Source organism: Poecilia latipinna, unplaced genomic scaffold, assembly GCF_001443285.1.
Source record: "Poecilia latipinna isolate Pla-1442-1.1 unplaced genomic scaffold, P_latipinna-1.0 Scaffold305, whole genome shotgun sequence".
NCBI lineage: Eukaryota > Metazoa > Chordata > Actinopteri > Cyprinodontiformes > Poeciliidae > Poecilia > Poecilia latipinna.
In genome coordinates, this window is record NW_015112921.1 from 151563 (window position 1) to 166629 (window position 15067).

Genomic DNA, 15067 nt, shown 5'->3' on the forward strand with positions numbered 1-15067 from the left:
ATGATTCCTTCGGTGCACCGGACGGAGGGGGGGGGGGGGGGGGGGAAACTAGGAACCCTTTCTTTATACAAACCCTTTCTTTATTGCATATCACAAACTGTATTTTAAATATTTTTACTTTTGCATTCAGTTATCTAGGTCTGGTTTGATCAGCAGTCGTCTCTGTCTCTACCTCTCAGGCAGCAGCCGCATCCCAGCGGTGCAGAGGATGTAGAGCGGCGTCTCCTTATGTTTGCTTTTTGGGACGTGAGCAGCAGCAAAGCTGAGGAGAGGCTCCAGGTAGTCACTGGCTTTTGTTGGTGTGTTTGCCAGAGTGGAAATACCTGATGGAGAAAAAAAACACACATTTTAAAACAACAACAAAAAACCATCTAAAGTGTAACTTTGTTCATTATTTTGTGTGCACTTTGGATGTCAAGGTTTCCCCCAGAAAACTTGCTAAGCCTGGCGGTTGAGGCGCTCGACGGTCGTTCATTCAGCGGTCCGCCGTGTTTTTAAGTTAAAAAATGTTTAAAGTTGACAGAAAATTTCACAATATCACTTGATAATTATGTGTTATTGGAAGATTAATATCTGAACACCAACTACAAAGTCTTAAAAATGCAAACATTTAAAAAAAACTTAAATAAATAAGCAATGGTAAGCCTGGTGGCCCGCCAGGCTTATAACACACTGTGGGAAACCCTGGATGCTATAATTCTAGTTGCACTGGCTGAACAAATTAAAGTTGTGTTTATTTTTTATCATGTTGGTGAAGCTTGTGAAGATATTGGTGTATTTAAGTTCCAGTGCAGAGTTATCAAATAAACTTGTTATTCAGTACATTTTATGTCTGTGGTTAAAAAAAGAAACATGTTAAGTAGAGAAACGCTGATTATACAATTTCCTGGTCGATTGTTGATTATCTGCTGATTCCGACTTTAGTCAATACTGATTTTTATGGTCTGAAATCCACACATCTTCCTCCCACCACAACAAGGAAGTAAGTAAAGTACAGAAGTAGTGAAGCTGACCAGGTTTAATCTTTTTGACCACAGGTTTACTGTCGCTGTCCCTCATCTGCCTGATGTCCAGCAGGGTGTGTGGGTTCCCGTTGTGAGGGGGCCAGTAGTACACAAACACCCTGGACCCGCTGCTGCCGCAGTCCACCACAATCCCATAATTCAGAGCAGAGTTGAGGATATCAGTGGCCTCCATGGACTCTTCAAGGGAGAGGTACCTGGAGGAAAAACGATGAGACATTCATACACTGCAAAAACACAAAATCTTACCAGATATTTTTGGTCCAGCTTCTAGTGCTCATATTTTGTTACACTTGAAATGAGACAAACTAACTTAAAAGTTACGTTTCAGCAAGATACAGAGGCTTATTTTAAGTTAATAATTCCTTAATATTGATGGAAAAATTATTAACTCATAAATTAAATTAACTTATAAGATGACTTGTTATAAGTTAAATAATCTGCTAATGGAACTAGAACTTTTTCATCAGTATTAGGGAATTATTTACGTAAAATAAGCTTCTATATCACACTAAAAAGATTTGTCTCATTTTAAGTTTACTAAGATATTTGCATAAAGAAAATAGACCAAAAATACTTGGTAAGATTTTGTTTTGCAGTGCAGACATTATATCTATTTCAGGGCTGAAACTATTAAATTATTGTAATAAATCGACTATTTTGACAATCTAATAAAAAAACACATTAGATTTCTTATTCACCAATTAGACTTTTTAATTCAGTATTAGAACAACATTAAAATATTCCTATAAATTAATAATTGAATTCCTTTTTAAATCAGAAAATAAACACGTTATTGCCTTAAATGCAATAGCAGGACTCCTTTAATGAACGCTTGATCATTTGTAGAAAAGGATTAAAAAATACTAACATTATGTGAAAAGTTCAGCCTTTGCTGCTTGACTGACCACCAACAACATCAGTTGATTATTTTTAGATTAACTGATTAATAATTGGATAGAAAAAATTGCTTAATAGGAGATCATTTTGTTTTTACAGAATTTGAACCGAGTGAAGTTAAGACTATGCCATTTAGGAAGTTCTGGGTTTTTATTAATCTTCAATGCAAAATGTATACATAATTACTGCTATGAGGTTTTTGCTCTTTGAGCAAATTGCTTTTTTTAAGTCTGCATACTCCAGATAACAATTAATCAATTACTAAATTGGTTGACGATTATTTCAATAATACACTCATTGCGATTAATTGAATTAATCGTTTCAGTCCAAGTGTATTTCAACTCTTTCTGAAGTCCAGTTGCTCAACTCTTATGTGAATGTTTCTTTTCTGAACATTCTGTACACAGAGTGAGAAAACAGCAGATGTGGGACATCTGAGGTACTGGAAGTAATCTATTTATGCAGAATGATGAGAAACAAACAGATGCTTCTGCTTTTTATCGCCACTCAAACAAAAACGGGCTGATAAACTAACAAAACTTAAATTCTCTCACTCTGCAGGTGCACATATATACTAGAAAAGCCTAAATAACAGGAACATGTAAACATACACCTTTCAGTCGAATGCAGATTTCAGAAACCACTCAAAAGCTAAAATTTCCTACCGAGAGCAGAACTCAAAGGCAGCACTTCTTCAGTTCCCTCATCTCTTTAATTCCACATTTTCCACTCACTTGTTGACTCGGGCCCCTGGCCGGCGCTGGGGGCCCCACAGCTGCCTCTGGTAGGTCGCCAGCAGGAGAACGGAGGTGATGAACAGCAGCAGCAGGAAGAGAAGCCTCTGCTTGGTAGCACAGTTCAGAGACAGCAAGGACACGCTGCAGTACCAGGAGGCTGGCAAGCAGGACAGCGTGATCCTGCAGAGACGGAAACCAGCAAAAACTGAGCTTCAGCCGAATTATAAAAGGAAAATATACACACCACACCTCAAAACTTATCAGTTTATTACCTTGCCATGTGTCCCAGTGAGGTGAAGCACAAGATGTCACAATCGTCACCTCATGGCGGCTGCAGTTGGACCGGGATCCTGTTGAGGAAAGAAAAACAAGACTCGACTAAGAACGTATTCACCTCATGAAGTTGAATCTGAATGCAAATAAACTGAAAACAGACAAGAAAGCCAGAACTCTTTGTTATGTTCACTTTATGAAATCTTGTTCAGCACTGAGACGTGTCTCCTTTCTACCATCATGGCTTATCTATAAACTATACAAAGCTTAATAAATGCAAAGCTCAGAAGTATTCATACCCTGAGCTTTTTCAGATGCTGTCACATTACAACAGAGTGAAGTGTTCCTTACTTATTGTTCTTTGAAAAGCCAAACCTGCATTATTGTGCCACTATGTATTCCTTTAAGATGGTCTCAAAGCAACAATATTATCTTAATTTATCGCAATCATTTCTGGGACAATTTATCATCTCACAAAACTTGTTATTGTGACAGGCCTAACTGAATATGTCTCTCCCAGATTTGCATAATTGATCAATTCCAGTAGCCAGTTCCTAAAATATGGCCTACACTACAAAAACAAAGTGCAAAAAGAAAAAAAAACATCTACCAGGCTGTTTTGTTTCAGATATGGCAAATTAATCTGACACATTTTAATAGGATTTTATGTAGTTTACCCATATTCACTGCAAAAACTCAGAATCTTAAGAATTTCTGGTCTAACCTGTTCTGTGAACATCTTAATTTCAAGTATACTAACATACAAGTAACTGCTTTGCAGATCTAGGGACTGGGTTTTTAGGACTTTGTGATATTCTAAAACTTAAAAATGCCGTCTGAACCATGCCACTGAACCTCTCGGTGTATTTGTTGTCCTGCTGTTTGAGGTATTTATTCGCCTCTAACAGGTTTTCTTCCAGGTCTGCCCAGTGTTTCACTACAACTCTGATCAGCTTTTCTGTCTCTGCTCCATCTTTGTAACATGATACGACAACCACCTTCACGTTTTATCATGGAACTGCAGAGTTATGGGTGATCTGTGCGGCTACTTTTCCTTCACACATGTAAACCAACCTGACCAGAGCCTGTTAGACATGTCAGCTGTGTCTACAGAAGTGCTAGTCAACCCTGGTCCTCAAGACACACTGTGCTGTATGTTTTAGGCTGCAACCAGGTGTGTTAAAGCAGGTAAACATCTAAAACATGCAGGTCAGTCTGCCTGAGGACCAGGGTTGGGAAACACTCTTCTGCATAGCCTGTGGCAAACCTTAAAATATTTTTATGCATTTTTGACTTCTTATTAACTGCTTCATTTTTCCACCCTCCTATAAAGATTAATAGTTATCCTATTGGTTTTTTTCTCCGATTAATTCTCCCAGTTTAAATGGGAAGATGTTCAAACGCTGCTTTAGTCGAATACAATAGTCTCTCATTAATCCCACTAAACTTACACCACTGAAAATAAACATGTAAAAAACAATATAAAACAACTGTGTATTAATGACATACCGAACATAAAATAAAATTTAAATTAAATAGAAACCTGAACATCTGGGAGATTTTTTTATGCAGAATAAATAAATACAGAATATGTTGATCAATTTTCTCCTTGAACTCTGCTGTGTTTCTTGGTCTTCAAGATGCTGTTTAAATTAATGGTGTCAAACAAACCTCTGAGACCTGGATTTATACAGATATTTGTGTACAGATAAAATTTATTTAGGTGATTTCCGATGGCCACTGGAATATTTATTTTCAAATTCACATCACACGTTTTACTTATTATGATTTGGAAACATCTTATAATAATAAATGGCACTGTTACATAACAAAACGTAGAGTTAAAGGGTTATGAATATCTTTATAAAGCACAGTATAGACATACCTGACTGAACAAAGTACATTCTAAACTGTGACACGTTTCATTTATTAGTCAAATCAAATACTAACTGTTCAATTCTCTAACAAAATCATGTTATTAACTCCCAAAATAAGCTCCATGCGTGCTGACAGTAATTTCTGTTTGTGTTAGCGCAGCATGGCTTTATTAGAGTGTTGCTATTGTAGTATTAGCTCTGCTTTCTTTAGTATAGGGCCTCATAAAGACGCCTTATATCGTGGTTACTAAGCTACAACTGTTGCATGAAGGCAAAACAGGTGTCAGTCAAAACGGATCGAAGCCAATTAAAACGGGAGAAAGTAGAACTTAATCACTCGTTTATACTTGTATAGCTTTATAAACTGAATAACATCCCTGCCGGCTAGCAGTGCGTTTATAAGCAACTGTTGTGAACGGTGTCCGTATGCTATCGGTAACAGTGGTATTAACCTACCTAAAGGAGCCTCCTCTTGCCAGTGATAGTCAATTCCAGCAATAAAATATGCCGCATGTTCCAGAATGGGATTACAAACGGTAAAATTCAACCCTCTTCCTTCTCGGAGACGGTTTTAAAGGAACACGATGAAGAGAGTAGGAGGAAATGACCGATTATGTACGGAGCTTCCGGTGACAGGCAACCCGTTGGCGACGTCATCCAATCCTTGTGGTGCCTTCAGGTACTGCAGTAATATTCATGACTGAGGATATGAAAGGATTCTTTTTACTGTATTTCCGCGTATTGCTTTTGTTAAAGTATTTTATTTTTTCATTTTAGCATAATATTATATTTATGTTTTTAACTGTGGAATTTTTAGCTGTGGATTTGTCTGTGTTTTGGTCGGCAATCGATATCACTCACGATCTCTCTTGGTCCCTAAACAACACTCGTTATTAAAGGAATAGATCATAATTTTTGGAGTGAAACTCTGCTAAAAGGTTATAAGCAGGTAGTATCCTATCTGCTGTGGATAACTCTCTTAAGATCATCAATACGTATAAATGCAGATTATTTGATCACAGATGCTAAAGCTAATGGCTCGTCAGAAAGAAGCCCAAGGCCAAATGGTCTGCCTTTTGTCTTTAAATAACTCCAGTCTACAAGATAAATGACATAGCGGTTAATGGTACTGTTATTTAGATTTTGAAATACAAGTTGTATGATCATGTGCTTCAGCAACAGAGGCAGTGCGCCACTGAGCAATGAACAGGACATAATAGCAATCCAGGTTAGAGAAATTGTCTACATAAAAGTAAAATAATTTTATTTGTGTACGTGAAATTATTTTATTCATTTTTCTATTAAGTAGTTATTCTGTTTGGAATAATTTTACATGCTATATTCTTGAAGATGTTTTCATCGTTCTGCTCCGGCAACTTATTATATGGGACATCCAAAAACCGTGACATCCCACTGTTACAAAACCGTCAACGCCCACTTTTTAAAGCCCCGCCTATTTACCCAATCGAATTGAGTTATGTAAATCTTGACAGCAAGCTTATCCAATAAGATTCATTTCCGGGGCTGGCCTCGCCCATCAACATTCTAATTCCCGGATCTTTTCAGCTGCCGCCAAGTGTCTGCCTTAACCGCCGGCCGGGGGGGCACGCGGAGGTGAACAACCGGGAACATTACATCAACAGTAGGCCCTCCGGTGTTCTCGGAACAAACACATCTAACGGACTTAACAGGTTCGCCTGCGTAATGGAAGCGGACGGGTTTGTCCCCTCCTCGACCCTGGAATCGCCGGCTGTTGAAAGGCGGGTCACGGGCACTATAGCCGCGACGGGATTTGGGATTCTTGGCAACAGCGTCTTGGATGCCACGGGGGGCTTTGTCGGGTCCTTTACGCCGAGAATGACGGGGGAGCCGGATTTTGTCTCCATGCTGCACCGAGCAACTCCCGAGCCCTCGGCGTCCGTGGAGCCAGAAGTAGACTATGAAGGACTGCCTCAAGGAGCAGCTAGCAGCACACACATGCTGGCTGGAGCTGTGGCTGGAATCATGGAGCACTGTCTTATGTATCCCGTCGACTGCGTCAAGGTACCACAACAATTATTTACAAAATATAGTGTATCTTGAAACTTTTGGGGGAGTTCGTTATGTCACGCTGTGCGCAGTCCCCCCGGTTGCGTAAAGCTGGAGTCAGTGTAGGCCGCAAAACAAGCCTGCTTAGTTGTTAGTTAGCTTCTAAGCTAACCGATGCAACCTTGCTAACAGAGGTCAGCTAACCGTATGACGCATAAAACGAAACACAAGAGAAGAAATGTGTGTTTTTAAAAGCAATTTTAACCACTAGTATGCGGTAAAAATGCTAATTGTTGTAGTTTATGACCTTAAATTATCATTAGCAGTCACTAAATGTCTGTCCTCCAACATGTATGTAATGTTTTTGTTCCATCTCCAGTTTAAATCTTATATCAGCCTCTCTAAAGCCTGCTTGAAATCAAATTGCTCACTGTGCACATGCATACAGAATTTTAAGTTAAATACAACTTTTTGCCATTTAATTATTTTCAAGTGAAATTCGTGTAAGTACATAACGGGGGGGGAATTTGGTTTCGGTTTTATTTCTCAGGCTGGAGCCTATTAAAACTGATCAGATTATGAACACCCCTTTACACAACAGAGAAGCTAATCTGGAAAGTCCAATGTGACGAGATAGACAGAGGTTGTATTTGGTAACTGGGATTGAATAAGGAGCCTCTAGACACAATGGAGACTCCAGCTGAATAAAATCTCCAATATTAGTCATCACATGATAATTTAAATTTGTTGATTTGCAGTTATTTTAAACAGCTTGTGAGAAAATGAATAGAGCAATTTCATTAATTACTTCTTCAAGCAATTTATATCACTTTAAACAGCACTTGGATTATTTCTGTCCATTGCCCAGCATGTTTAGACATTGAGTTGATTTATGTTCTATGAATACATTTGAAGCAACTCGATGCTTAGGAGACAAATGTACTGGAGATGGTGCAGGCCACTCTGCAATGCCTCCAAATTGATCCTGCTATCTCTGTTGCCTTGATTACCTATTAGAAAAGCTTTCGTAAAAAAATAAACATCCCTTCTTTTTCTTGTGGGTCCATGAATAAAATGATCTTTGACTTTTTAAACATGTGATATTAGTGTTAGAAGTGACGGGCAGCTGTTTAATGTTGGTTATTATACAGAAAAACAAAGTTTTTCTTCTCTACAAATGTGTTGACAAATGTGCTTTGGTGCATCAATTTTATTGATTCACAAATCTGCAGAAAACTTTTGTCTGGTCTGGGACTGGTCTCTTTTAAATGCTCTCCAATTTCTTTTTCCATTATAGTAACTTATTATGTGTTTTTTTTTTTTTTTTGTCCACTAAAAGTCTAAAAGAAAAATACTTAAAAATGCTGAAAATGTCTATGTAGAGCAAAAATCATGCAAACTGTTTATCAACTTTAATTTGTAAGCTGAAAAAGATTGTTGGGTGAAAAAAACAGCAGAAATTATCAACATTTTTCTGTAGCTGAAACTTTAAATGAGACGTAAAAGTTAGTTTAACATAGAAGCAGAATGAGGAAGTTCCTCCCTAATGATCTTCTTTTTAACATCTTTACGGTTTAAGGAAATCAGTCGGATGTGTTTTACTGTAAAACTCCACAAAGAAGCTTCCTGTTGGCCGTGCTGCTTCGCTTTAGGCTTTTAGTTTCCTGTTGTCTTATGCTGTCTCTGTGAACACCCTGCCCTCTAACTGGGAATTTAGCTGTAGTTAATTGCCTTTTTTCTAATTTTATCAGTTTCCTCGTTCCTTCAGGTTGTTTGAAATGCATCATAGAAGATCATTGTGTTTGTAGAAGAGAATTGGCTAAGTAAATAGCTTTATTGAATGTTTAAGCTGTTTGTTACTTTGCCTAAATTGTTGACTAGATTAGCTCAGATTATACTTAACTATGAGACTGGGTGAAACAAAAATATTGTGCTTAGGCTTTTTTAAATTTCTAAAATAATTTGATTAATCTTTATTTAAGGTCATCTTTTGTTTGAACATTTCTCCTATAAGGAAGCACCCGAGTAACCCACAGTTAACTACTTGCTAATATGAGTAGCCTACTGATCTTAGTACTAATTAATCTCATTAAAGTGATTTAAAAATGTTTATTTTGAGTAACATTTTACTTAGACTACATCTTCAGAGTATGTTACATGTGTAGAATTACACTTTTAATCAGTAATATTAGTAAGTTTTAACATTTAGTGTATATTTTATTGTCAACAAAGGTCTTTATGACAATTGTCACCTAAACACAGCTATTAATTTTAACTCTGCCTCGATGGTTTAACTTGTTTGTCTGAATATCAGTGATGAAACTAAGAGGTGAAACACTTTGCAACAGATGACAAACATGTCCTCAATCTCTAAGTTTTGTTTTTGTTTAGTTTTTTATCCACTTTGTAAAGAAGTATGCAATAATTTGCTGTAGTGGTGGAAATCCACGTCAGTCCTCACATGCTTTTCAGCTGTTCTTAGAAGAGAAAGAAAAACACAGATCTGATTATTTCCACTGCTCACATGGGAGGTGTGTGATTCAGACCCGTTTTCCTACATTTTCACTGTTTTTCCAGCTGTTAAGTCATTTATAATGACGATGATCCCGCTATCATCAGCAAATGTAGAACAAAATGTCTGAGAAAAAAATGTACGATAATCTGGGTGTTGCAACAGTTCAAAGTTCAGACCTTGATCTGATTGTTCACGAACCCGTCTGCCAAACGGCGACGAACTGAACCAGTGTTAACAGGTTAAAGTTCATAATGCGGGAAACTGATTAGGACAGAAGTATTTCTGTGAATTAGCTTCTAAATGTGCTTCCACTAAACTTTGAATTATAGAACAAATCAGAGGTTTTTTTGTCCTGTTTTGAAAGATTAGCAAAGTTAAATATTTTTAGTCAATATTTACAGAAAGAATGTTTTGATCAATTTCTGATCCTTTAAGGATCCTGAGCATCCTTAAAGATTACACTAAAAGATATTTTAGTGTAAAATATCTACACTAAACATATTCAGTGTAGATATTTTCATGTCGGCTTCAACAGACTGCTACATGGTTTAACTTGGTTAACAAACCTGCTGTAATGTTGCATTAACCTAAAACATGTATGGCTGCTTGTTCCTGTTGCTAATGCTCACTTTTTGTTTGACTTGTTGATGATTCTGGCAGCAACATAAACCAATATTTTGGTCACTAATACTATCACATCAACTGTACTTTACACACTTTTTTATTTTCTGTAGCGTCACAGATCTGTATTTTATAGATCAAGATATGCTGATAAACTCTCTATTTGAGAACAGCTACTCAATAGTGAACTTAACTCTGCATTAGCGTAAAGCTGCAGCAAACGATTGTTTTAGTTATTGATTATTCCATCCATTATTTTGATGAGTAATCGTTTTTTAAAAATGGTGCATTCTACAAATATTTTATTCAGCCACTGAAGGATTTTTATGCAACATTATGGACACATTAAAAAAATCAAATCAATAAATAAATCAGTTTCTTTTTAAAATAAGAAAATAAACATTTTATTTCCTAAAATGTAATTCTAAAACTTTGCCACTTTGAGTTTTGACTAAAACATATTTACAGGCAGTCTCTTAAGTATATATTTGTTGCCTTTAATCCTCCTCTGAATATGTTTTATTTTTAGAAGATGGCCTTCTTTGACTCTATACTCCAGTTACAGATGAACCAATTACTAAATTAGTTGATCATTCTTTCAGTCGATTAATCTGATTAATCGTTTCAGACCTACACTAATGTGTAAGTAGTACTAATTGGTAGCAGACAGTAATGAGTGATAAATAAGCCTGCAGGTTTCTTGCAGCTCGGTTGTAAATGACCCATTAGCGTCTGAGGAGGATGGAAACTTGTTGTCCCGTGTTTGAAGAACATTTGTAGTATTTCTGCTGCAACGATTAAGCAGGAACCGGTCAGTCTGAACACTTCGCTTCCTTTACTGATGCACCTGCTGGTCGTATCTCCAGGTTGCTTTTACGTAATTGAACGGCTGCTCTGATAGTCGCTGCAGGGTGTAGACAGAAGAGTCTCCTGCAATCCAGGTTGGATTCTGTTCTTGCAAAGAAATGATAAGTTGATTTTTAACAATCACACGGACTGTTTGACGTGTACATCCACCATCACAATGCAGCATATTTCATATTTCAGCCTGGAATATAAACGCTAACCAGAGCGCTTTGACCTGCTCAGGTTGCTACCTGTGAATCAGAAGTAACTCACAGGTCACTGGTTTGATAGCAGAAGTCGCTGATTAGCGATGACGTTTCGAAAATGTTTCAACACATGATGATACAGCTCAGTATGTTTTTAGGTCGGGACTTTAACCTTTTGTGCTTTTAGACCACAAACGTCAGAACGTGACTTCTTTGGGGGGTCCAGCTCAACTAACCCTAAAGTTCATGTAAGAATCAAAACGAAGAAGCAGAAATAAAGGTAGACGCAAAAGAAAAGTTAATAAAAGTTCAATTAAAGTTTTTTTTACTGATTAAAAATTCAGTCAAAATCTGAACAATCCCAATTGCTTCAAACCTTCTTGTATAAAGAGATGTGTAATTCAGGCCAGCAGGGGGCGCCATTGTACAAGTCAGGATTCAAACTCTGTCATTATAGGAGCCAAAATCAGATTCTTTATTAAACAGCATTTTAAAGCAGTGTTGGTATGAACATAGATGTACAGACATAATGTACAGCAGTTTGGCTGATTTTCAGATTCATTGTGATGTTTATTTAGGGCCAAAATAGGAAAAAATAAACCTAAATAAATAATATTCTTAAAGTAATAAAATGTGAATGTACCATGAAATTAATGTTCTAATAAATATGCTGTTAAGTATTTAAATATACCCTTCAAATGATAGAATTCAATTATAACATTTCACAATAAATGTGCATAATGATTATGTCACTCTGTATTTATTAATTGAATTAAAATAGAGTGAAATTATTCTGGGTATTTTGTAGGTGGGTTGGCACTTTGACCCTGTTTTTTTGTCTTGGTTTCTGTTTTAAGAGTAAAAAGATCAGTGCTTCTGAAATATTGTACACATTATTAATCCCTAAATTGGTTTGACAAAAAAAACACCAGAATACAGTCATTCAATAAATTGAACATGTGAGGCTCATTTCTTAGATTAAAAGCACCTTTTGAAAATAACGTTAAAGATGGTGTTTTGTTTTGTTTTTTTTTTTTTTTCTGTAACCTAATTTTAAATGTCATGTTTTCTTTAACTGTAGCAGAAAAACATAATTAACAGAAATAAAGGCTGGAAAACCTCAATCTATTGATAAAGTTTCTGAAATGACTGGACTTTCCAATAATATTCTACTACTTATTGAACGGATCTGTAAGTACATTTAAAAAGAGCAGTAGTTTCCCTGCAGCAGCAGCTAATCTGTATTCGTTTGTTGTGTTTTCTGCAGACCCGTATGCAGAGTTTGCACCCGGAGCCGGGGGCGCGCTACCGGAACGTGATGGACGCCCTGCAGCAGATCGTACGGACAGAGGGGCTGTGGCGCCCCATCAGGGGGGTCAACGTGCTGGCCGTGGGGGCCGGACCTGCACACGCTCTTTACTTCGCTTGCTATGAGAAAATAAAGTTTTCACTCAGCGACGCAGTTCATCCGGGCACAAACAGCCACTTTGCAAACGGTGAGATTATCCAGAAAGTTACATTTTTACTTTAATTTCAGATATTATTCCCAGTTCAAGCTCTATATTAGCGATGGAACGGTGGACAGACGGTGGAGGGAGATTCATCTCATTTGTTCATGATTTGTAGGTGTAGCAGGTTGTGCAGCTACTGTTCTACATGATGCCATCATGAACCCAGCTGAAGGTAAAAACCCATTTCAGCCTCTTTTTGTTTACATGACACACATACTACTTCAAAGTGTCTTTTCAGCTTTCCAAACTTTTAATATTTCTATGTTTCTTCTAGAAAATTACTGAGAAATTTTGGCTTAAATTTCCCATATTTAAGTTATTTTTTTCTACCTACAATGGCCCTAATTCTATTGTTTGAACTGTTTCTCTTTTCTGTTCTGGAATTGCACCGCCATCTTTGTTTCTGTATCAGCTGACTCTAAGAATGACCAGTGGAGCCCTCTGCTGGCCATCCTTAAGATCAGCACCAAACTAAAACAGTAAAAGAAGGTCTAAGCAGACGGTATTAGTTTTGGCGAACTGATTTCCTTAATTTTGGGAAATCAATGATCGGCTGATATTTACATGTGAAGCTGATCTTAACTACCTCAGCAAATTCAATCAAACGCTTTCTTCTTCTGCTTTCCTATTAGAGCAGTTTGACTGACAGAGCAGCCTGCCAGGTCATGTCTGCACTTTAGCAGTTAACAATATTCATCCCACTGTATCCAACTCGGTAACGTTATTACTATGTTCAGCAACATTTCAGACAAAAACTGGTAAATCGGCAGGTCATGCTCTGTAAAGATCGGCCAGGCCAGAAAACTGGAATCGGTGCACCCATAGTTTGTTTTAATTGTAAGTCAGTTGCTTTCATTCCGTGTATTTTTCCGTCTCACATAAAATCAGACAAACATGTGTTAAAGCTTGTGTTTGTGATGAGCGGCTGTGTTTCTCTTTCCTTCCTGGCCCGGTGAATCTTATAAATCTTGTCATTTCCAACATCCCTCCTCAGTTGTAAAGCAGCGGATGCAGATGTTCAACTCGCCCTACCGCGGCGTTCTGGACTGCATGGGCTCTCTGCTGAGGCAGGAGGGTCCGGCGGCCTTCTACCGCAGCTACACCACGCAGCTGACCATGAACGTGCCGTTCCAGGCGCTGCACTTCATGACCTACGAGTATCTGCAGGAGCTGCTGAACCCCCACAGACAGTACAACCCGTCCTCGCACGTCGTGTCGGGCGCTCTCGCCGGCGCCCTGGCCGCCGCCACCACCACTCCCCTCGACGTCTGTAAGACGCTGCTCAACACGCAGGAAGCTCAGGCCGTCCATGTGATCCCAGCTGGAGCGGCGACAGCGGCGGCGGCCTCAGGTCCGGAGAGCCGCTACATCTCCGGGCTGAGCGAGGCGTTCCGGACTGTGTACCGGACCGGAGGCGTGCCGGCGTTCTTTAAAGGCGTCCAGGCCAGAGTCATCTACCAGATGCCTTCCACCGCCATCAGCTGGTCGGTCTACGAGTTCTTCAAGTACGTCATCACGAAGCGGCAGCACGAAAAGAGGCTGCGTGGCGATCGGGACGGAGACAAATGAACCACATCTGGTGTTGCTAATGAATCCTCAGCATCACATTCGGTTCACAAAAGAAGGCGGGTTTTAAGGTTCTTGGCGCAAAAAAAGTCAACTTTATTTTGTTTACAGAAATAATGTGTAGTTCATATGAAAATCCAGGGAAGGCAAGTTGACCTTTACGAGCTCTGAGTTCAACTCGCCGCCTGGAGGAAGCAGGGAGTTGTGACTCCAGCTGTGTTTTATTCTAGCGTTCAGCTTGATGAGCATCTCCTAACTGGCTTTTTAAAGAAAAACAGGAAACATCACGCACATTTATAGGATGTAAAAAGTGCTGCTATTTTCGGACCACCAGAGGGCGCAGTGTTGCACAGCTGCAACAGAAACGACCTGTGAAAACACAGAAGCTTTAGGAGAGCATTTGAGTTTGCCCCGTTTTTGCACATTTCTGAATGTTATTAGCAGGTGGCTGGAAGTCAAACTGTTCAGAGCAAAAAATAAAGAAATGAAAACGGGGAAAACATCAGTGTGGAGCCAACAGAGAGAAATGATTACTGGCAAAAGGAATGGGCTGGCGAGAGACGCTTCGTTTCATGGTATCACGACTTTAACACAAAACATGATATAAATGCTTTTTCCTGATTCAATAATGTAATTTTATCAATTTATAATACATTCATTAGGGCTGAAATGACTCAAATTGTCAACTAGTTTAGTAATCTGTTAAGTATTCACTCAAAAACAAAACCATTCAAACAAAATACATACATTTTGCATTTAAAGTGTAAATAAATCTATTTTTTGTCTGTAACAATATTCTACCCAAAATTCCTTGATAATTTAAGTCTATATTGTTGTATCTAATATCTCTCTGCTGAGATTGAAGTCACAATTTCAGACTTTAAACCTGATTCTGAAAAAATTCATAGTTTCTAGCTTAAATAGACCCTTTTCACATGACGTCACACAACTTCCGTTTTGGCTCG

The 15067-nt window shown here is 38.2% G+C and overlaps 2 protein-coding genes across 2 annotated transcripts in view; one reads left to right on the top strand and one right to left on the bottom strand.

The window, feature by feature from the left end:
• LOC106948732 (ectonucleoside triphosphate diphosphohydrolase 7-like) overlaps positions 1 to 5449 on the bottom strand; it is a 15824-nt gene extending 10375 nt beyond the window's left edge. Inside the window, exons 1-5 of the mRNA XM_015034572.1 lie at positions 5266 to 5449; positions 2932 to 3009; positions 2657 to 2839; positions 1014 to 1219; positions 173 to 323 (exon numbers count right to left, since the gene is read on the bottom strand). Coding sequence (XP_014890058.1) covers positions 173 to 323; positions 1014 to 1219; positions 2657 to 2839; positions 2932 to 2939 — 548 coding nt within the window. The 5' untranslated portion in view covers positions 2940 to 3009; positions 5266 to 5449. The remainder of the gene's footprint in view (positions 1 to 172; positions 324 to 1013; positions 1220 to 2656; positions 2840 to 2931; positions 3010 to 5265) is intronic.
• A 900-nt stretch (positions 5450 to 6349) lies between these two features.
• On the top strand, positions 6350 to 14607 carry LOC106948737 (mitoferrin-2-like). The gene is made up of 4 exons (XM_015034578.1): positions 6350 to 6852; positions 12293 to 12521; positions 12652 to 12708; positions 13531 to 14607. The coding sequence occupies exons 1-4, from the start codon at positions 6514 to 6516 to the stop codon at positions 14103 to 14105; spliced, it is 1200 nt and encodes a 399-aa protein (XP_014890064.1). The 5' UTR covers positions 6350 to 6513; the 3' UTR covers positions 14106 to 14607.
• The last annotated feature ends 460 nt before the right edge of the window (positions 14608 to 15067 follow it).